At 45.1% G+C, this 22,612-nt stretch overlaps 2 protein-coding genes across 5 annotated transcripts; one reads left to right on the plus strand and one right to left on the minus strand.

Moving 5' to 3' along the window:
* Positions 1 to 212: 212 nt before the first annotated feature.
* On the minus strand, positions 213 to 4,287 carry C23H1orf109 (chromosome 23 C1orf109 homolog). Of its 2 annotated transcripts, none has more exons than XM_039511820.1 (5): positions 4,154 to 4,287; positions 3,204 to 3,491; positions 2,169 to 2,348; positions 1,518 to 1,636; positions 213 to 673 (listed from the first exon to the last, which is right to left on the minus strand). In XM_039511820.1, exons 2-5 carry the CDS (start codon positions 3,473 to 3,475, stop codon positions 636 to 638), a joined length of 609 nt encoding a protein of 202 aa, XP_039367754.1. In that variant the 5' UTR covers positions 3,476 to 3,491; positions 4,154 to 4,287; the 3' UTR covers positions 213 to 635. The 2 variants fall into 2 exon arrangements, with proteins under 2 accessions (XP_039367754.1, XP_039367753.1); XM_039511819.1 differs by having other exon boundaries at positions 3,204 to 3,514; positions 4,154 to 4,259.
* Positions 4,288 to 4,300: 13 nt separating this feature from the next.
* CDCA8 (cell division cycle associated 8) lies at positions 4,301 to 16,875 on the plus strand. 3 transcript variants are annotated; one of them, XM_039511816.1, is made up of 11 exons: positions 4,301 to 4,431; positions 5,696 to 5,796; positions 7,426 to 7,554; positions 8,136 to 8,176; positions 9,450 to 9,522; positions 9,929 to 10,071; positions 11,114 to 11,193; positions 11,653 to 11,751; positions 14,649 to 14,775; positions 15,178 to 15,264; positions 16,136 to 16,875. In XM_039511816.1, exons 2-11 carry the CDS (start codon positions 5,712 to 5,714, stop codon positions 16,178 to 16,180), a joined length of 909 nt encoding a protein of 302 aa, XP_039367750.1. In that variant the 5' UTR covers positions 4,301 to 4,431; positions 5,696 to 5,711; the 3' UTR covers positions 16,181 to 16,875. The 3 variants fall into 3 exon arrangements, with proteins under 3 accessions (XP_039367750.1, XP_039367752.1, XP_039367751.1); XM_039511818.1 differs by lacking the exon at positions 4,301 to 4,431 and adding an exon at positions 4,784 to 4,912; XM_039511817.1 differs by lacking the exon at positions 4,301 to 4,431 and adding an exon at positions 5,110 to 5,255.
* Positions 16,876 to 22,612: the final 5,737 nt, after the last annotated feature.

The raw sequence follows: 22,612 nt of genomic DNA on the forward strand, positions 1-22,612 counted from the left end.
GAAACAATGAAACTGAACAGATGGATTGCTGACAAATGCAAAAAAGAAGCAATCAGAAGTTTCTCTTTAGACTTCATGCTGTAGCAATCTTTAGTGTTACATGTAAGGACAGTAGGTAAGCATAACACAAGGAATATTTTTAAGTGGAGGTTTTCACTCTAACATTTATTTAGCTACTTGGGGTATAACTGCAGTGTGTCATTAACCACAAATACTCAGACACATTTTTTATTTAAAAAATGTATTTCCTTTAGCATACAAAAAGTCCACGAGGGCTGCTGCCAGCAGCTCTCCCTGAGCTAAAGAAGAAAGTCCACATCTGTCATTTTCCACTTGTCTTCAGTTTATGAGCCCAGCCACTGTTTCAGCTGCTACATCAAGTCCACTTTCATAAGCCAAGGAAGCAGCAGGGCCACTCACATTGGGGGCCAGGTGCCAGGCTTGTCTGACTTTTAACAGACCACTTAGCTCACAGCAGAGAGCCAGGCAAACCCCTGCATTGGGCTAGCTCATTCAGCAAATCCAGGTTCTTCATGGGTACCCTGAACAGGTATTATCCTGGGCACCCAAAACTAATCATTCCATACAAATCCTCTGGTGTTTTCTCTCTGCAAGTTGGTTAATAATAGAGCCCCTCACAGAGTCTCCAGAAAGGAGACCTTCAGAAGAGTGTCTAAGTTGCGAGGAAAGAAATGAAGCCATTAATGTTGTGCTAAATGTTATTTTTGTCGTCACTCTCACACACCCCCACCCACCTTCCGCGCTTATTACCAAGGACCAACGGTGAGTAACCCACCAACAATACAATATCTTAGGAGGCCTGGTAGATGGGATACTGAACCTTTTGCCTCTATTCAAAGGTCCCAGTTCCAGTCAACTCCAGGTTTGCAGCGACTTCAAGTTGTTACCATATAGTGATTGGTCAGTGGGTCTCAGTCCAGTTCCCAGAGGACAAGTGTCTATATAACAAATACTATCCCGAAATGCTAGCGCTAATTGATGGACATTGTTGTGGCTGCATAGAATCACAGGACTGGAAGGGACCTCGAGAGGTCATCTAGTCCAGTCCCCTGCACTCATGGCAGGACTAAGTATTATCTAGACCATCCATGACAGGTGTTTGTCTAACCTGCTCTTAAATATCTCCAGAGATGGAGATTCCTCAGCCTCCCCAGGAGATTTATTCCAGTGTTTAACCACCGTGACAGTTAGGAAGTTTTTCCTAACGTCCAACCTAAACCTCTCTTGCTGCAATTTAAACCCACTGCTTCTTGTCCAATCCTCAAGAGGTTAAGAAGAACAATTTTTCTCCCTCCTCCTTGTAACAACCTTTTACGTACTTGAAAACTGTGTTGTGTGTCCTCCCCCCACATCTTCTCTTTTCCAGACTAAAGAGACCCAGCACAGTACAGGTTCAGGTGATAAACAGTGGCCTTCAGTCTCCAGGGCCACCACACCAGCCCCTTTCAATAGCACTAAGCTCACATTAAGATGTTTAAGAGTTGTTATGAAAATACCTTGAACCACGTTTCGGCTATTGTGCTCCAAAATCCTCTCCCAGGACTGTGGCAGGGTTTGCATGTCTGGCAAGTTCTCATATCTGATTTGGAGGAGGAGGAGTTTACTCTCCAGGTATCTTTCTGGAAGGTAAGGATTGAAATGTGGGGCCAGAGGGAGGTCAGGGAGAGAAGGAAACACAAGCAAGCTGACTTCTTAGGAAGTTATGAGCTCAAGAGAGAGAGTAGTGCCCCATTGTAGCCCTGAAGTCCAACTCCCTCTCCCACCAGGACATGCTGAGAGAGCTCAAATTGTTCCTTGTAAAAACCCAATAACGAGAGTCACCCCAAGTATCTAAGCTTCTTTGCCCTCTATGGGCTGTGTTTTCTAAATTCTTTGAGAAATTCACTTATTAAAAATTTCCCCTATTCATCTCATTTCCCATGGCCAAACAGCAGGGCCAGGGGACTGACTCCTGAAGGTGGGGGCAGGAGCAATCTGACAGAGCTGTCCATCAAGATCCTTGGTGAGGTTTTATTGTGACCTTATTGGTCACCAGTTGATGACAACTCATAAATAAAGGTAAATCCAGTTCTGTTGACGTGAATCAAGACAACAACCTCCTTGACCTGTTTGAGCTACGAACTTTTAGCTCTTCTAGTGAAGGATACACATGGCGGTAATATCTCTCAATATCATGCAGCCATTCCAACATGTCAGCCACCGAGGGGATAAGAGCAGTACGCTGCACAGAAGCCTCAAAACCTAGCACATCCGCATGCTGCTCATAGAGTTGGAAAACAGCACCCACGTAGCCACTAACTACATCCCGCACCTTCTGCAAGTCAGCTCTGCGAAAAAAGAGTAATACTCAGGGCTGTGTTTTCCAAAGGATGGCCTCATTCACAAAGAAGCAGGTGCCACAGGATTCTTTGCTGCTCATTCACTTTATACTCCAAAATGAATTACATGGACAAGTCTAAAAAAAAAGAAAAAGCTTCACCCTGCAGTGACAGTTTGGTAAGTTGAACAACAAACCTGAACTGGAACTAGGGAATTAATGCGAGGAAAAGGCAAACCTATGTGACTACATAACTGATAATATAGAGCATGTTGCTGAAAGCATGAACAAATTACATAATTTAAAGAGACATTGTAACTTGAAATCTAATGAGTACTATTAACACCTCTAAACTATTAAGTATCACACATGGCTGAGACTCCTGATAATTCTTGTGATTTTAAAATTATATATTTCTCCTTTTTTAAAATGCTCATCCCACACAAACTTCCAAGATTCTGTGAGAAAGATGACACAAAACGAGGACAAAGGGTGAAAACGAATATTTAACAATACTCGGCCAGATTCTTAGCTATTGTAATTCAGCAAAGGTCCAACAGAACTCAATGGGGCTACACTGATGGACACCACCTGAGAATCTGGCCCACCATATAAAGTCAAATTGAAAAGCAAGGAAAATTTTTTTTTGCTCATCACTTTCAGTTGTTATGATTTCACTTATTGTTAGAACAAGAGGTACAATGTTTCCAGACAGAAATGGGATGCTTAGGTTGATATTATCACCTCCCCTTCAGATGTGAATTCTGCCAACAGGCCAGAAGGGGAATCGCACCTCTCTCAGCATGTTTGCCCAAGCTTTCATAATGCTCACAACTTTCAAGGTCTTGACACAACAGCCTCTTACACTTTGCCCCCCAGTTCTTCCAGCAGGGTCTCTGCTGCACAGCGCTGCTTGTACTTTAACTGCTCTTCCAGATCTGGGAAGCCTCGCAGTGGTGTATGTGCAAATGTGACCTTCTGGCAGGCCTGCATCTGCTCCACCAAATTGCTGAGGGAGCTCAGGAGGGGCTTACAGTCTGTCAGCGCTGTCTGCCAAGCCTCTTGCTGCTGCTGTATGGCCTGGAAGCACTTTCGCAGGGACTGATGAAGGACCAGGATGGCTGAGCTCTCTGACATCCTCTTATAGGCAGACCTGCAGTTGCAGGAAGAGAGGCTCTGGTGATGGGAACCACACAGAAACCAGCAATAAGCACACACAGGTACAGAGACCCTAGGGCTGAGGGTCCCTCCCTCCCCACCTTCCAGTAAGCAGCCACTGTCCATGCTCGCTCACCCCTCCCCCCCCCCGCACCTCCACAGACCAGCACCCCTGGCTGAGGAGCGCAGGCCTCTAGGGGATCAGGCAGTGCCTAGACAAGAGTTTGCTTTAGAAATGGAAAGGCGGGGTGGGGGCAGTTCAGGGTGGATTGCTGCTTATGGGGGTGAACATATTTGAGGGACGAGCCCTGCCAGAGCTGGGGGAAAGGGAGGGAGGATCTCCGTGCAGGGCAGATTTGGGAGGGGAAGGGAGCAGGGCCCTGGGGAGGGTCTCCATACAGGGGCGAGCAGAGCCCCGGGGGGAGTGTCTGCATGCGGGGCCCATGGGGAAGCAGAGCCCCGGGGGGGGGGTCTGCATGCGGGGCCCCTGACGGGGGGGGAGCAGATCCCCGGGGGAGAGTCTGCATTCAGGGCCCCTGACGGGGAGCAGAGCCCCGGGGGGGAGGGTCTCCATACGGGGCCCATGGGGGGGGCAGAGCCCGGGGGAGGTCTGCACGCGGGGGCGGGGGTCAGGCTAACCCCAGGGCCCTCCCTTACCTGAGCCCTAGACAACCGTGGCCCTGGGCAGTGTCGTTGCTTGCGCCCCTCAGACCGGAAGTGAGACCAGCGACGCGCTCTCGCGAGAGGTGGAAGTCCCCTGCCTCCCCAAGGGCATGCTGGGAACTATAGTTCTCTCTCGTGCTCCGTTTTCTATTGGTGGAGGGAGCGCATGCGCGTTTGTGCGCCGTCCCGCCGCGTCGCGTCGCTGATTGGGCGCTCGCGTTTGAATACAGTTGTTCGGGCTGGCGCGGGCTGGGGACGCTGGGAGCGAGCTGGTGAGCGGCGGGGGGGAGGGGTCCCGTCCCGGGGAGCCGGAGGTGGCGGCCGGGAGGGGTCTCGGGGGGGCAGCTGGGGGGCTCGCTCGTGGGGGGGGCTGTTTGGGGGGGACACGGAGGGGCCCGCTGGGGATGGGGGCGGTTTGGGAGGGTTACGGGGCCCCTCGGGGCGGAGGAGGAGCTACGGGGGCCGCTCGTGAGGGGGTTGTTTGGGAGGTGTTTGGGGACATGGAGGGGCCCGCTGGGGGACATGCAGACACTCCCTACTCCCTTCCGTCACGTTGTCGCCCCCCAGCCCTCCCCAAGCACAGGGGGTTGCGGGGCCCCTGACGGTGGGGGGGGGGGTGTCTCCATGCGCGGCCCATGGGGAGGGAGCGCATGCGCGTTTGTGCGCCGTCCCGCCGCGTCGCTGATTGGGCGCTCGGGTTTGAATACAGTTGTTGGGGCTCGTGAGCGCGCTGAGGACGCTCGGAGCGAGCTGGTGAGCGGCGGCGGGGTCCCGTCCCGGGAGCCGGAGGTGGCGGCCGGGAGGGGTCTCGGGGGCTGTTTGGGGGACACGGGGGCCCGCTGGGGAGCTATGGGGGGGCCCGCTCGTGGCGGGGGTGGGGGCTGTGTGGGGGACACGGGGCCCGCTGGGCTGTTTGGGGGGACACGGAGGGGCCCGCTGGGGGGGGACATGCAGACCCCCCCTTCTCCCTTCCGTCACGTTTTCACCCCCCAGCCCTCCCCAAGCACAGGGGGTCGCACAGGGGTCACGAGCTGCCAGCCCCATGCCCCAGTGACCTGACCCCTCCGTTTTAATTCATATGGGGTCACGTTCAGAGGTGCCTGTGTGAAAGGGGGTCACAGGTGCCTTGGCAGGGCGCTGGGCAGGTGGTTCCCAGCCGGCTTTGTCTACTCCAGAGAGCGCTGATGCGGACTGGGGCGGCGCTGGGCCTGTTTAGCGTCACCAGCCCAGAGCCCCCACCGCTGGAGCAGATCAGGATCAGCCCTATGTTCAGACAAGCCCCCGCCAGGCTTTTTGCCTCATGCCACCAGTGGTGCATCTGCTGCCTGATCATGGTCCTGGGGCACCACTCCCCTCTGTGGGGCACCAAAGCAGGCTCTCTGCTGTGGCTTGCAATAGTCTCAGGAGCCCTGGTTTTCAATAGGGATAGAGCAGTAGTAGCTCCCAGCATCCCAGAAGACTAGGGGCCTCTTGTCTCTGACTGGCAAGTGTCCCCTTCTTGTATGAACCCAACTGGCTGTTTCCGTTCTGCTGCAGAGCTCCATCCGACACCATGGCACCATCCAGGAAGAAAACCAGCAAAAACAATGTGCAGAAGAAAAAGCTCGTTGCAGTTTTGAAGGACTTTGACCGTGAAGGTAACCATTGCACTCATTCATAAAACTTGTTTTCTACAAAGGCTTCAGAGTCCCGAGTTGTTTTCCAGGTTAATTTAATCGTGGTGAAAGTTATTGTCTTGACAACCCTGGAGACTGACACCTCAGGATACTGAAGTCCTGTACAGGCAGGACAGATACAGCACAAAAGCCATAGCTTTGATCCAGAGGGATGACTTTGAGGGATTTGAAAAGGTGGTTTAATCCTTGATGCTCATGCCATCCTTGCCCTTTCCTGAGGCTTCTATCCAGTGGGCTAGTTGTGATGAGAATGCTGCAATGTTGATGCAAGTCTATTAGGAATTAAACTAAAATAGGAACTCTTTTCAGGGGGCACTGGCAGCTGTCAAATATTAATATTGGATGCTTGGCAATAGGATATTTAGAGAGACATGGTACGTGAGGCAATATCTCTTCTTGAACCAACTTCTGTTGGTGAGAAACAGGCTTGTACGCTTACGTAGAGTTCTTCAGATCTGGAAAATGTATGCTCAGTGTCACAGCTAAATACAGGGTAGAACAGACTGTTCATTCTAAGTAGTTAATATATATTTCAAGGGACCATTCAATGTGAAGTGGCCTGTTAATACCTTTCCAGTTATTGGGGGGAGGTTTAGTGGGTTATAGATTGTTGTAATAAACCATAAATCCAGTGTGTGTGTGTGTGTGTTCAGGTCATGATCTTTAGTATCTAGCACAGTTATGAATTTAAGTTCCTAGGCTCATCTTTTGAAGGTGTTGCACAGGTTTCCTTTGAGGATGAGGACTGAGAGGTCAGACAGAGAGTGATCACTTTGTGAAAAGAGTGCACCACACAGGTGATGTGGTATTTTTGTCTTTATCATTTTTCTGTGAGAGTTCATTCAGAAGCATAGTGATTGCCTGGTTTCACCCACATAGTTGTTACCAAGGTACGTTTAGTGCACTGGCTGAGATACACCGTGTGTTGTTATAGGCATGTGTAGAAGCCATGGATTTTGAGAGGTGTGTTGTAAGGGGTGTTCATCATTGCAGCAGTGGAGATATGTCTACAGGTTTTGCATCTGTTGTTCTGGCAGTGTCTGGTGCTGCTTTGAGTTAATGTGTCTTGGTCTGCGCAGAACTTTTTTCTGATGATGGGATTGGGGGGTTATTTGAAGGCCAGAAGAGAGGGTTCAGGAAAGATTTCTTTCAGGATGTGGTCCCATCAAGTATGTGTTGTAATTGTTTAATGATACCACCCATATTGGAACCCATACAGGGTATGTGACAGTCTGTTCCACCTGGTGGAATTCTTCCACCAATCTAGCTATTGCCTCTTGGGGAGCTGGATTGCCTACACCAATGGGCGAAACCCTCCTGTCAATATAGGGAGTGTCTCTGCAGAAGCACTACAGACATACCTTTATACCATTCCGTTAATTTTCTACCATTGGCTCACAGCAAATGAAAATGTAAGTGCTCAAAAAGGCTCATTTGGGAAGAATGAAATAGATTTGATCAGAAAAGTGTGTTCACAAGGGAGTAGATTTTTGCTGATATTCAGAGAAATATAAATTCTAGCCCTAATATGTAAATTCCTGAATAACATTTGTGTTGCATGTAATAATCAAAATCCTTTTTTTCTTTTAGTCCAAATGAGAATTCATCAGCTACAAACAAATGGGCAAAATCTTCTCAAGGAATTGGATAATCTTTATAACATAGAAAACCTCAGACTTCCTCTAGCACTGAGAGAAATGAACTGGCTTGACTACTTTGGTATGTTCCATCCACTCCAATATGTATTGACAAAATAGTTCAAAAATATACTAAATGTAGAGCTATAAGTGAGTTAGTGGACTCTGTTTAGTGACACATCCTAGTTGCATGATTTTCAGAAACGTAATTACTATTTACATTGCTATCTATAATAACATTACATTATTTCTTTTGTAACACATCACATTTAAAGTCAGTATATAGGATAATTTTATTTGTATGAAAGTGCTAATTCAAAATTAGGCTTCAAATGTTTTTCCTTTGGACGTCTTAAACTCAGTGGCACATGAGACATGAGGTGTGGCACTGGCTTAGCTGATTGCAAAATCATGTGTTTAAAAAAAATCTTTGGGAACGAGAAGAGGCAAATTGAATATCCTATCCATTCATAGACAACCACAGATTTTCTGTTTACGATAAATCCTGCTTTCCCACTAGTTTCTTTATCTTAAGCTGGGCATTAACTGTCAAGAAATGCTATTTGTTTGGATGTTTGTTGTTTAATTCTACCCAAGTATTAAAACTTTAATATTGCATAAATTACTCTGGTTGTACATTGATAAACAATGTTCTGTCTCCAGCTAAAGGAGGAAGTGTAAAGGCCCTAGAAGAAGCAGCAACGGTAGGTAACATACATCCAGTGTAGCTCCTAAGTCACATAGAAACTTCTTTTCTGGTACTGCTGTATAATGTTTTTAGGAACCCAATCTTTATTTAAACCATTGCATCATTTTAAGAGTCTTAGCACAGCACTTGGTGAAAGGAAATAAATAAGACATGTAATGTTTGTAGACTCTTCTGTCTGTCCAAAGTGGTCGCCTTCTCCTTCAATTACTTGGTTTGTCGTAAATCTTGACGCTCCTTTCTCCAAGATGCGTATCCAGTCTCCCTTGCAGTGCATTTTAATGACTATTGAAACTCACTTCATTGTTATGGGTGCCACCTAACACAGACTTCTCCAGAATCTTTACTGAGGCCAGGTCTACACTCAAAAGTTAGGTCGGCTCAGCTACATCACTATGGGATGTGAAAAATCCATACCCCTGAGCCACATAGTTAAGCTGACCTAAGTCCCTGTATAAACAGCCCTTGGTTGATGGAAGAATTTTTCCACCACCTAGCTACTGCCTTAGAGACATGGATTAACTATGCTGATTAGAAAACCCCTCCCTTTGCTGTAGTGAGTGTCTACACTGAAGCTTTACGTGGCTCAGCTGCAGCGTTTCAAGTGTAGAGAAGCCCAGAGTCTGAAGCACTTGGTAACTGGAAGACTTGTTCCTGAGTTCAGTAACTACCTCTTTGCTCCTCTTACTCAGAGGCTTCTCAAGTTTCAGAAATTGATCTTGTAATTCAAGCTGTGTCTTGGCAGTTGATGGTGGGTGTTTGCCTTTGATTTTTAAATAGCAAGTGTCCTGACATCCTTTCTCTCATGGCCCAGATAGCTGAAAGTTTTCAATTTTAGCAGTCTTCCTATAGGAAGCCATTTTTTGGCAATGAAATCTTGGCTTGCCTACCAGTGATACTAATCAACTAAACAGACTATCAGTTAAACAATGTTTCCTTACTGTTATCTTGCCCTGCCTCATCACCAGAGAATATGCATTTCTTTGTATACCAGAAAACGTCTACGTTGGGATTGGACTGAAATGTCTGAGGGTTGGGAATAGCTGTAATAGCTGAATAAAGCCCTTCAGTACTAAATGCTATGCAGGTCCTGCAAGCTGTTACCATTTCTAAAATACTGGGGAAGTGTGAACACAGCAAAGTGCAAAGCAGCATAAAAGCATTTTTATTGTAAAGTAATTATGGGTTTACACTGCTGTTTGCAGGCAGTTAGGAATGAGTTAGTTCTTTACTAACAATACACATGGTATTCTGATTGCTTTTGGTTTTAGGCAGATTTGGAACTATCAGAAATAAACAAACTTACAGCAGAAGTTATCCAGACGCCTTTCAGAATTGTCAAAGGTCAGTTTGTTTACAAGCATTGCTGAATGTTCTGGGTGCAATCAATAGTGGAATGTTTTTTCGTTCCTTATGGATCTTGTCAACTATCTTCCAACACTTATTAACTGGTCTAAATAGGTTTCAAAGAAACAACTGTTGCTTCAGTCTATGTGATTGTTACATCTGGAGTGTATTAACTTAGATTTGCTAAATCTTATAGAAGTGTTATTCACATTTGTATATTCCTTCCATAAAACCGCTTTTCTTATAAAATCCTACTTTATCGCTGTATAAGTATATAACTACTAGTTCAATAACTTGTTTGCCAAACAGACTTCACAACTGTTTTCTTTTCACCCTACCTGTTCGTGGACAATTTAATATGCTTCTAATTTTTTTCAATTTGGACACTATTTTCTTCTTCTAGCTGAAAAATCCAAACAGGATATCGATGCCATTGAAGAAACAGAACTTAATTTGCTCCCTGTAGCAAAGAAGAGGAAACAGGATGATAAAGCCCTTGAAGAATCAGAGCCAGAACATGAAAATGTTAATCCCAAAATAGGAAAGGTAAATAACTGATGTATTGTGGTGATGGCCCAGGCAGGAAGTGAGTTGACCGTTGTTGATCGAGGTGATGCTTACAGGCTTGCTTGCCATAGGCTAGCTACTCATTTTAATCAGAATTATAGGTTTATATAATCTTTTTATTTTAAATTTGTAAAAAATAACTTTACAACTAGTTTTATTTTGCAGAAGAATGTGTATTTCTCCTCTGATGCAAAAGTTCTCTATGTAATCTCTTTCACTGTTTTCCCTCTGTACTGTAAAGTCAATTTTCTAGTTTGCTTGTGTGTGAAAGACCACACATTGGGGAGAGAATTTCTTTTAAAAGGGGAAAATGTGTAAAACCACAAACTCTCAGGGGACTTCAGGGTATTTTCATATATTTTGTGTCTCTCTAAACCTTCAATGGGAAACTGTAGTTTTCCCCTTTGCTTCATAGCCTGAATTCTGTTTGGGATGGGGGCAGGATAGCTCAGTGGTTTGAGCATTGGCCTGCTAAACCCAGGTTGTGATTTCGGTCCTTGAGGGGACCATTTAAGGATTTGGGGATTGGCCCTGCTTGGAGCAGGGGATTGGACTAGATCACCTCCTGAGGTCCCTTCCAACCCTAATAATCTATGATATGTGAGTGCCTTAGATAGATTGTGTTATAAGGTAGAACCCAACCACTTCTGAAATTTGTAAAGAAACATTTCTTATCCCTTTTCTCTTAAATTGTATGTTAAACCTCCATCATGTTCTGGGAGCAGGAGTCTCTTTACCCAAGACTGCTCTAACTAGCTATTGGAACTTTGATATCTATGGGAAAGGATTCTGCACAAATCCCTGTGTCTTCCCCAGCTCAGCTCTAGGCTATGATAAAGCCAAGACTCGAAAGGGAAAGGTTTTCCACAATTTTGATCATCTGAGCAGGGGAACACTGAGTCTTGTTCTTCAGTTCCTGTTACCAGTGTTAGTTCAGTTATGGGAACACTTCTTCAGAACTGGAGGTGAGCTGTAGTTTGTTCAAGAAACTAAATAATTCACTGAGTTCTGTGTGTTCCAGATGAAGACATCAACCAAAAAAGTGCCAGTTTCGAAGAGCAGAAGAGCTCCATCAGCAAGAGTGAAACGCATTAGTAAAAGGTAAGAGTCTGAAGTGATGTGAATCCATCTTCTTCACTGTGGGGGATGGAAAGGGGAGACCGGAAATGATATTGCCAAAGTAGCCATGGTTGGGGTGGATGGATGGATGGAGGAGGGAGTGAGCTGTTCTGGAGGAGCTAACACAGGTATAGTAGGGGTAAATGGAGGAGCTCTACAGAGGGCAGTCTCCAGTCTCATAGTAGGGTGAGGTGACTCACCAGCTATTCTCTTTGGGGGCGTGTGGGGTTTTACACTGAATCAAGCTATCATAAAACTGCAGTCTTTGCTGCCATGTCAAGAGGCATTACCTAAAATCAAGAGAAACCTGTAGTTTCCAAAAACCCTCACATTGTTCTCAGCTTTTCTAACTAATAATACAGATGGTCAGAACTGAGAAGCAACTGCTAAGCCAATCTTTTAAAAGGGCATCATCTTACCACAGCCACTCTCTTTGAGCAGGTCAAGCAAAAATAACTTTGTCACTCCAGCCCTTGGCCGAGTCCCCGATGCCTGCACATGGGGAAGGACCGCCACTGTCACCCCTAAGTTTGATTCCAGGTGAGTGTGCATTAATTAGCAAAGCCACGTAACTGTATTTATCATATCCTGCAAAATGTCTCTATTAAATATCAGCATTTGCCAGGTGTCAAGGCATCTAGTGTGTCTTGTCATTAGTCTTGCATGAGATAAGACAGAACAGTTGCAATATAGATCAGCTTGTTACCATTCTGCCCCATGGCAGTGGCCGTTCATATCTGATGCATGTTATAAGAGCCATAATATAACACTTCACATATTCAAAGTGCTGTAGAGATATTGACTAACCTTCACAACCCTGAAATAGTAAGGATGAGATATCTGGGGTAGAGAAGTGTGATTATTTGGCTACTATTAGTAGAGTGTCACCAGCGGGCCAGGATTAGAATTTGAGACTTCATGATTCCGTATTCATTTGTGCATGGCTTAATGTGCTCAGTCTTGTACTGTGAGATCAGCAATATTGTAGTCTATTTGTTTGAACTGTCTCCACACTGTCCCTTCTCCCTCTCCTTTTCCCGTTTTTCAAACATGTGCGTCTGATATGTGCAAATTACTAACTGTGGTATGTCACCTATTGCTTAAGTCAGCCTCTGTACTTGATGAGAGGAGGATAGCTAATATAACACCGAGTTTTTAAGAAGGCCCCAGGGCAATCCTGGCAATTACAGGCTGGCACGCCTAACTTCAGTAACTGGCACATTGGTTGAAACTACAGTAAAGAACAATTATCAGATATGTTGGGAAAGAGTCAGCATGGCCTTTGTAAAGGGAAATCATGCCTCACCAATCTATTAGAATTCTTTAAGGGGGGTGGTCACAAATATGTGGATACGGGGGATCCAGTGGATTTAGTGTACTTGGACTTTGACAAGATCCCACACCAAAGGCTCTTAAGCAAAGTAAGCAGTCATGGGATAAGAAGGATGGTGCTCTGATGGATCGGTAACTGATTAAAAGATAAGAGACAAAGGGCAGGAATAAATGGTTAGTTTTCACAGTGGAGAGAGGTAAATAGCAGGATCCTTCAATGATGTATACTGGGACCAGTGCTGTTCAACATATTCATAAATGATCTGCAAAAGGGGGTGAACAATGAGGTGGCAAAATTTACAGATGCTACAGAATTACTTAATAGTTAAGTTCAAAGGAGACTGAACAATTGCAAAGGGATCTCACAAAACTGAGTGACCAGGCATCAAAATTGTAGATGAAATTTAGAGTTGATAAGTGCAAAGTAATGCACATTGGAAAACATAGTCTCAGCTGTGATGGGGTGTCCATGCCACACAAGGCAGAGCGGGTTAAATTAAGTCAATTAACCTGGTACGCTGCACCTGGGAGGAGACTTAGGCTTGATAGACAAGCACTAAGTGAAGATGGAGCCCAGCTGGGCAGGGGCAGGCTGAGTTCATATAAAGCCAGCAAGCTGAAACCACAAGGGAGCTGCAGAAGTAGTCTACAGTCACTCCCTGGGAGGAGTAAGTTTGAGTTGGTAAACTCAGAGCGGGGGGAGCCAGAAGATAGAGCAAAGAAGTCCAGGGAAAGAGCAACAGGGAGCAAGCAGACCATGATTGCTGGACATAGGGTCCCTGGACTGGAACCCAGAGTAGTGTGTGGGCTGGGGTTCCCCTTCCAGCCACTGGGAAAATGGCACAGGGCCTGGCATCGGATGGGAAGACTGTCTGGAGAAGACGAGGACAGCTGATCTAGTGGGTCTTTGGAAGGGGAGGACTACATAATGACCTAGCTAAGGGCTGAATCATGAAGAGGGCGCACTACACATCCTGTAGAGTGAGGGGGGGATGTAGTGAGAGCCATTAGTGGTGCAGGGGGAGGGGGCAGCATCAGACCTTAGTGGAGCTAATACCCAGATGAGGCCACAAGGAAATACCCCAAGGGCAAGTGGACCTGTGACATCAACTATATATACAAAATGGTGGGTCTTAGCTGTTCCACTCAGGAAAGATCTTGGGTCATCATGGATAGTTCTCTGAAAACATCTGCTTAATGTGCAATGGCAGTCAAAACAGCTGTCAATGTTAAGAACCATTCGAAAAGGGATAGACAGAAAATATAATGCTGCTATACTAATCCATGGTACATCCACACCTTGAATAGTGCGTGCAGTACCAGTCACCCCATCTCAAAAAAGATATATTAGAATTGGAAAAGATACAGAGAAGGGCAACAAAAATGGTTAGGGCTAAGGAACAGCTTCCGTATGAGGACAGATTAAAAAACCTGGGACAGTTCAGATTAGAAAAGAGATGACTGAGGGAGGGATATGATAGGGATCTAAAATTTCAAAAGAAGGTGCTTTCGTTTTTAGGGTTGGGTGCTTTTGTTTTTTAAACCCCTTGGGCCTGATTTTTAGAAGTGCTTATCATTCTCAAGTAAAGCTGTAGTCATTGGGAGCTGTGAGTGCTCGTCATTTCTGAAGACCGGGCTCAGGATGTCTGGAGCTGTGCACATAAATCCAGAGTCTGCTTTTGAAACGTTGGCCTAAATATGTCAAATGTCTTCTCTGAACTAGCTCTTTCAGTGTAAAATATGGAATATAAAGATGACTACAACACATCACTTAATGGCCTTAGCTTTTGGCCTCAGTTTTGATTGACTAAGAGCCAGAGCCTGTAGTCCCACAGGAGAGGGTAGATGGAGGTCATAGCTAGAAAAAAGAAGATAAGATAAATCATGTCTTAGTTTAATCAGAGTTTTTTTTGTCAGTACAGTTGGTTTCTGACAAGCTCTATTGGTTTTGCGCTTCCAGTTACACATTTTTCTCCAACCTTCTGTTTCCCTTGAAAATGAGATGTTTGAAATCTCTAGTTCAGGAGAATCTCATGAAATGTACTTCTGATCATTTTAATTGGCTGGAATAAATTATTCATCAGTAACTTGGGAATGTCTTTCAGGCTTTTCAAGACACCAGGTCTACGCACGCCTGCAGCGCGTGAGCAAGTCTACATAGTCTCTGCAAACGGCAGCCCTCTTGCTAACAGCAATGATGTCATTATTACAGTCCCTGTCGGAGGAGGGGAGGTAAAGCAGAAAGTTATTAAAAATGTAGGGAAATATTTTAGTGGGTTTTGAAGTCCACCAAATGCAATTTAAAATAATGGTTGATAGCAGTATGTGCCATGATGCAATACAGCAAAGGTGTGAGATGAGTCTGTGGTCTCATGCTGCATCTGGTCCTCTATTTGTAACTAGTCCTGTTTTATCAGTGACCTTATGCTGTTCCCAGGACAGTGGGTCCATCACTTGCTATAAAAGCAGTACATGATTTCCTGCTCTTAAATATAGTGGTCTATCAATCTTTCTAATATATAATCCAGATGCTTCAATCTTGTTTGGCTCTTTCACTGATTTCACTTACAAACTCACATGTACCAGTCTGACACTGTTGAACAGTAACTGAGACTTGTGGTCTTTTCTGTACAGAGCATTCGTTTAGCAGCCAGTGAGCTGACCAAAAGGCATTTGAGTCATCTCAATCCAGAGACCCTGGGAATTATGAAGACGTTATCAGTAAGTCAATATATACTTGGCTATGAATTGAAACTGGTCTGTTGTGGTGCCTAGCATTGTCATTGTCCCTGTAGCTAAGTTAATGGGACATCAGTATCCATTAGATTCTGCCTGTAATCTTTCTTCTTAAATTCTTTTCCTCCTGTGTCTGCCTGGATCTTGGCACACTCAGAAAATATGATTTTACACAATGTGGCCCGTTCAGCTAATCAGGAAAATACACAGACTTGGGGCTTATGCTTAACTGGGCTGTATACAAACAGTGCTTTCATTAGTGGGAGAGAGCTACTGGTAGTGCCTAGGATTTCATTCAAGGGTGAACATGCCCTCTGGTTTTTTCCAGTGTAGGTGGCTTTAAGATGGGGGATGGCAAACTTTTTGGCCGGAGGGCCACATCTGGGTATGGAAATTGTATGGTGGGCAGGCTCCCGGCGGCACTTACCTGAAGCAGATCCCAGAAGCAGCAGCATATCCCCCATCCAGCTCCTATGCGGAGGCGCGGCCAGGCAGCTCTGTGCGCTGCCCCGTCCGCTGGCGCCACTCCTGCAGCTCTCATTGGCCGCGGTTCCAGGTCAATGGGAGCTTCAGGGACAGCGCTTGGGGCAGAGGCAGTGTGCTGAGCCCCCTGGCTGCCCCCTACACGTAGGAGCCGGAGGAGGGACATGCCACACGGAATGGGGCAAGCCCCCGGCTGGGAGTACCAGAGCAGGGCAAACCCCAGACCCCGTTCCCCAGAGGTAGCTCAAGGACCAGATTAAAATGTCTGGAGGGATGGATGCGGCCCCTGGGCCGTAGTTTGCCCACCCCTACTTTAGGATATGGCAGCATGTGTTCTTTACAAGTTCTATTTGTTCATCTTTCTCCTTTTTAGGTTCGTCTTGCACAAGCATGCAGCAGCACGAACACCCAAAGATGAAATTTCAGGGATATTGACTTTCTTTGTACATCTGGAACATCAATTTTAGGACTACAACCTGAATTCTTACTCTGTTTTACTTTTCTGTTACACGGTGGAGGTTAGGAACAGATTTTCAGCCTGTAATATATAATGTGATTAGAATAGGTTGACTTCTTTTTGTACAGAAAAAACTACTTAGTTTCCTGTTTCAAGATAGCTAGCTACCCCTTGGCCTTGGATCCTCCAGAGTGCATGAGAGGCATGTCAGGTGGATACAGCTGCCCTGCAACTTGCAGAAGATCAAAGCAATGGGACCTATTGGATTATGGTGTGATTGACAAAAGTCGTATCTGATTTGGGAGCAAAAGCGGTGGAGCTGCTCATTGCACTTATTACCAGGCAAGTCTTCTGTCTGTTGATGTCGTCGTTGAAAGGCGCTAGTTAGTTGTAGTCTAAGAGCTGGAATATGAACTTCAATTACAAGTAATTAACAGGCGGGTGCTAAAAGAATATTTTCTTGCAGACTGGCTAATGAAGCTGCCACGAGTGATAGTGGTACAACGAATCCTTTGTTTTGTTGTTCTCACAGCAGCCACTGAACTTTCGATCCTGCTTTCCAGTTTACAGTGAACAATGTACTTGAAGTCTTTTATTGTACATCCTGCCGTTGTTTTTAAAGAAATGAATACACTGGTATGTTCTTAAACCCATAATTTTACTGAGTTTTAAAGCTTCTATCTACAAAAACAATCTAGAACTCCAATCCTCTAAGGCACATACACTTACTGGTGCAAGTCCCTTTAGAGTGGTTGGGGACAGCCGGTGGAGAGCTCCCTCTGCACAGGGGAACTCTGCTGCTTCCTGCACCAGCTCCTAGGGAGGAGATGGGGATGTGGCAGAACCAAGTTCCACTATGTCTGGGTCTCCACTGGGGTGTTCCCTACGTTCTTTTCATGAACCAAAAACGTTTTACGTAATAAATACTGTTTATATATGAAATAAAATTAGTTACATATTCATTGACTTTTACTGTTTTAGAAAATTCCTGCTTCGCTTAATAGTGCATGGTCAGCACTGATGCATTAGAATGGTCAGTGTCCAGCACCTTACTCTTCTCCAGCATCTCTGTGGTGGAAAAAGCCTGAAGCACTTCATAACCTCTGTGTAGGAATCATTTGGCTGAAACCTGGCCTGGAACAACATCATCTGTTCTGTGTCTTTACACATAGTTGGCAGATTTCTGAAGAGTAACTTTAAGAAGCCAGAATAAAAGTTCAGAAAGCTGAACTTAGCAACAAGAGTTAACACTCTGTGTCTTTCCAAAGTGGAACACGAGCCCCAAATTGTCTGGGCTTCATTCCAGAGCTACAAGAATAATGGCTCGTCAACCCCTTTTCCTCTAATATCTGTTTTTCTATAGTGTACTTAACATTAGATAAACTAAGGCAGTTCTTAACAGTAAACTACATGCCGTCTTCCCGATTCTCTCCCACCACATAATTCCAGTGACACTTAGCACATAGCACTTGGCTATAATTCTCAATGTGCATTACAAAAGGTAACTATCATCTTGTCAAAAAAGGGAATGGGACTCTCTGGGGGGGAAAAAATCATGGGAAGAAAGTTCATTTGAACTTTTTTGTAGGAAAATTTTCATTTAGATTTTATTTGAATTTAAATTTCAAACTTATGGTTTTTTCCCTTTCCAGACCACCCTTTGCTTTTTTCCCCTCCACTGACTGCAATACGATGACTGTCCAGGGTTTGGCTTTTCAGTTATTTCTTTTCAGTTATCCTTTATCTGCTGTAACTTTTCAAATCCTTCTCCGACTGTGGAAAAGTTGAGTTGCAAAAGGAAAAATGAAATTGTGACTCTGCCACTCTGTAACTTTCCAAAATTCCTTCAACTTCAGAGAACCTAGAACAGCAAACATTTTCCAAGCTGAGGAAATTTTGAACTGTTAGAGTGGCAGAGTTACAGGCTATTTTAACATAGAGGGAAAGACACTAGACGTCTGTTTGCATATCTGACAACCTGCAGGGTTTGGAAGAAAGGCTGGACTTTTTTGTAGCTCTTAATGGTGATCATACTGCAAGGGTTTGGAGGGGAAATGATCAGAATTTAGGAGCCACATCCCTGTCTTGAATGGGATAGTTTACCCTGTCTTTGTTCATCCTGCACATCATACTTTCTATGCAGCTTCATGAGGCAGTTGGATTCAAGGGATGCCATCAACTTGAAATTCCTCACTTTTTTTCATTTTTCAGGAGATTGAAAAATCTGCACAAAAGAAAGGTGAAGATAGCTAACCAGCTGCATAACATCAGCAAGCTGGAAAAAATAGGAAAAACATTTTGACTCCCCTTTTAGCATAATGTTACTTGAGCCAATAGTGGTTGCAAAAATGTAGGCAGAAATGTGATTTTGTGTGTTAGGTGGACAGTGTTCCTTTTAAACATGTAAACATAACCCCTTTCTAGCCCATATATTTATATGGAAGGACTGCTACTTCTGAAACAACCACACACGCACACTCCCTGCTCCAGTAAGAATAACCTGGCCTCAAAGATTAGAAAATGATAGCACTTCACAGAAAGCACTGTTTCTCTCTGCTGGTAGCCAGCAATTCACTGCCTCTTTAGTTTCAGCCCACAGTGAAGAATATTTTAATACAAAGTATGAGTATGGCTAGAAAGTAGCTAAGCATATCAGCGTGTAGTGCAAGCACTGGCTGCATACAGTTGGGATACATCTACCCTTCAGTTGAAGGGATGAGCATAGTGTAGGGTCGGCATACCTGTGCTAGCTTTAATCTGCTATCACGGCTAAAAATAGCAGCGTGGATGCGGCGGTGTCCGCTAGCAATGTGAGTCCACAGGCAATGTCCAGGGCAGGCTTTGGGCAGCCTGTGCCACTGTTTTCATTTCTAGCCACGCTAGCACATGTATACTCACCTCAGCCGCAGTCACGCCTCCGATTGCAATTTAGACATACCCTAAAGGAGCTCAGTTATTCACATCTTGATGGTTTTGGCAGCCTTCTCTAAATCCTAACTGCAGGTGGCACTGTGCAAATTATTAAGCCTCAGGGCTTTGTCTCAGCTTTACTACCTTTGCTGAATTCCACTGACACATAAATATGAAAATGATCATGTTTGTTTAGAATCTAATTGCTTTGTAAATACTGCAGTTTGGAAGACAGAAGTCAAAGCCAAAAACCTGCATTAAGTATGTTTTTCATCTTTCAGTGCTTCTCCATGGAAAAGCAAATTTGTCCAGCATAGATCAAACATTTCCCTTATTTCTCTGCCCTCTACACTGGCTCTCTATCAAATCCTGGATTTAATTCAACATCCTGGTCCTAGTCTTCAAGGCCCTACTTTTAGAGTCCTGCAAATCTGCAGCTGTCTGCAGACCACGTTTGCAGATCGGAGCGGATGAATCCGCACAGGGTTCTACCTACTTTGGCTTGTACCTAATTACTTTAGAATCGTCGGTCTCTGTGGCCCACCAGTGAGCTGCAGTAGTGCTATTGCTGATCAGATACTCAGGAGCCAGAGCATGGCATTTTTCGTGGAAAGACAGAACTCAAAAGCGCAAGAAAGCTCTGTGCAAGCCTTTTCCTGATCATGGCCCTTGCAGAAAATACCCTGAAGCCAGAACAAACTACAAGGCGTGGATGGCATGGTGCTTTTGCACCTGGATTGTCATTTAACTAAGTACTTGCTTTGACCCAAGGTGCTATGGAGAGGAGCCCCTTAGAAATGACAAAGATTAGGTGCACAAGTCAAACTTCAAATGAAGGCAGAGTTTGTTCCTGCTTTGCTCTGTACTGAATGGTGTATCTATACATAACTTCATGCAGCTCCATTCGATACACTATTGTTAAGGCTGTGAGACAGTTTCCACTTCCAGCTTCCACTGATTGCTGACACTTACCTCTCAGCTTTCTAACACTGGGTTCACTAGCTCCCCGTTCATAGAAAGCATCAGTTTCTAGTGCTAGTAGCTTTTGAGATTGCAGATATTAAAAGCAGGTGATGGGAAGAAACAAGATACTAACTGGAATGACTTGAATTTATGGTCTGTTGTCTCAGAACATACCCTAGACAAAAACGAATGCCTTAGACCCGTAGCCTGCCTTCCCAGCGCTCCAGTGATGGAATACTGCATTCAGTCCTAGCTCTAGTGGCTCCTGAGCTACTGGACTTTAAAACTGGCACTGATCCCTAGGAATAGCAATGCTGCTTTTTTCAGCTGAACATAGCAAGTCCTAATCCTCAGAGCAGTGTCCCTGAAATCTTGCTATACATTTCTGATGTTTCTGTGCAATGAAAGGCAGTTGCATCCATGCTGGCACAGGAATTAACACAGCATTTACACCCGCAGCAACAAACAGCCATAGCAAACTTTACCCCCTGGCAAATGGGACAAAGCAGGACCTAATGTTTTATGGCTGCATTTCTAGGATCCCTATCTAATTTGTTTCTGTTTGGGTTGTTTTGTGACTCGTACTGGCCTCTAGGCCCTAGCATGGGATGGACTTGCTCTGTGGGGTCTGAGGGTGCGTTAGCTGCAGCCTTCCTTGGGGCTGGGTCGGTACCTTCTGAGAATGACTCTGTTTTTGTTGTAGTGCAGCAAAGAATACTGATAATCAACTACATTTGCAACTGGTGTTAGCCAGAGTTAATTAGACCAGACATGAATTAAAGCAACCTGGCAGCCAATAGATAAACCCATTCATTACCTGAGTCCATTTCCCCATGCTGCCTGTGCTGTTTGCTCTCTGGAACACGGGTAAGTAGTAGTTCATTTTCTGCTGTTCTATCGCTCATGTAAATTACTAGCAACACTTCTGGCCCCTTTGCACATTACATGGCAGATGCATTTTGTTTAACAAAATAATTACAACTGCCCTTTTCTGCTCAGTGCGGGGATTACTGGGACATTACAAGGAAGGAGCTTAGGGGTTTTGTGCTTGTGTGCGTTTATTTGCATGCCAGCCTGGCTAGTGCCAGCATTGCCCTTTCGAACTAAGTCGTGGGAAATGAAAAGCAATGCAGCAAAGCAACGATTGTCAAGTTGAAAAAGCATCTGCATGCATCACTGACGGGTGGTTGAGTGTTTGCTATGAGACTGAAACCAGCCGTGTGTTACATGCACAGTTGCTGCCACTGCTAGACCTGAGAGTTTTTCCTTTGGATGGGCATCAATGATTGTATGGACTGTGCTATGTCAAGGGAACACCCCTCAGAGAAGGAGGAGGAGAGGCCTGGTGCCTCTTTCCCACACAGAGAGCCCAGGAACAGCGGATCTGCAAATATTCATCTTGAAAGTCAAAGCAAAAACACTTCCAGGGCTTTGTTCAGTGGTTTGTGGTTATAGGCTTTTCTTTTAAAGTAGAAGGCATTGGGAGACCTCCACTTCTCAGGGCTAGTTCCCTGGAACGGGAGTGGTGCTGGGTGTGCGCAGAGGTATCTCTGCCAAAGCTGGGAGCTGTGGTCTTTCCTGGGAGGAGCCTGGCAATCCCATGAAACAAGCAATCTGGAAAAGTGATTTCATTATTTACCTGCAGATGAGGTGGCTGGGGCCCAGCACATCTTTTTAGGGTCCAAGCAGCTTTCCTGGGCCCCTGGCATTTTAAAAAGTTTCTCCTCTAATGGGTTGGGCAGAAATAGAGCCTGTGCTGGTCCCTAGTGTGTAGGTGACCCACCATGAAGCAAGGCAGCAGCAGTGAGTTGCCTTGTTCCCACAAGGTGTTTACATGTTAGGAGAGCAAGAACATCACAGAAAAATTCACCTCCCAGCCGCCCACCTGTAAAGCTCACCCGGCCCTCAGGACAGCAGTTCAGACTTGTGCCAGATGGGAGCAGCAGAAAGCCGTGCTTCGGGGTAGCTCTCTCTTGTATGCAGGCTCCAACCTTTGCTTGCCGTGAATTTCGTTCTGGGTATCAAACTCCAAAGTTCAGCCCAAATTTATAATGGAAATCTGAAATAATATTAATCTTCAGGAATATAATGAGCAAAAAAGATACCCACCAAGGTATCTTTCCCAAGATGCACTGACATTGAACTTCCCACAAAGGGATTCTGTTAGATAATGATCCTAATAGGGGGCTCTTCTAGGCAAATTGATAGATGTGCGCTATCAAGCATTGTCAAAAATAGCTCCATCTGTAAAGCAAGCGTTTATCATCATGGACACCTTGCAGGTGGTCACCAATTCGGTGACATTGTAAGACGTAAATAGATGATAATTCCCTGCCTGCTGATAGAGGGATGAGAGCATAGAACACATTCAAGATGGCTCTAGGCACTCACTTTCTGTGGGAGTTTTGGATTTAAAGGTGCAGGGTAGCACATGTGCTCCTCCTTTAGCTGACATGTCTGCTTCATACCCAAAGTCAAGTCATTTTTGTCATGTGCCCAGGGTCAGAAGGGGGGTGTATC

The sequence above is a fragment of the Mauremys reevesii genome, linkage group 23 (genome assembly GCF_016161935.1).
Source record: "Mauremys reevesii isolate NIE-2019 linkage group 23, ASM1616193v1, whole genome shotgun sequence".
NCBI lineage: Eukaryota > Metazoa > Chordata > Testudines > Geoemydidae > Mauremys > Mauremys reevesii.

What these genes read in the sequence shown, in the direction of transcription:
- C23H1orf109 (XM_039511820.1), bottom strand. Translation starts at nt 3,475, where the DNA reads ATGTCAGAGAGCTCAGCCATCCTGGTCCTTCATCAGTCCCTGCGAAAG. An exon ending in GAAGAACTGGGGGGCAAAGT is followed by an intron (nt 2,349 to 3,203) that starts GTAAGAGGCTGT and finishes CTTTTTTCGCAG; the next exon opens with AGCTGACTTGCAGAAGGTGC. An exon ending in GAGAGATATTACCGCCATGT is followed by an intron (nt 1,637 to 2,168) that starts GTATCCTTCACT and finishes CCTTCCAGAAAG; the next exon opens with ATACCTGGAGAGTAAACTCC.
- CDCA8 (XM_039511816.1), top strand. Translation starts at nt 5,712, where the DNA reads ATGGCACCATCCAGGAAGAAAACCAGCAAAAACAATGTGCAGAAGAAA. An exon ending in TTAATCCCAAAATAGGAAAG is followed by an intron (nt 10,072 to 11,113) that starts GTAAATAACTGA and finishes TGTGTGTTCCAG; the next exon opens with ATGAAGACATCAACCAAAAA. An exon ending in GTGAAACGCATTAGTAAAAG is followed by an intron (nt 11,194 to 11,652) that starts GTAAGAGTCTGA and finishes CTCTTTGAGCAG; the next exon opens with GTCAAGCAAAAATAACTTTG.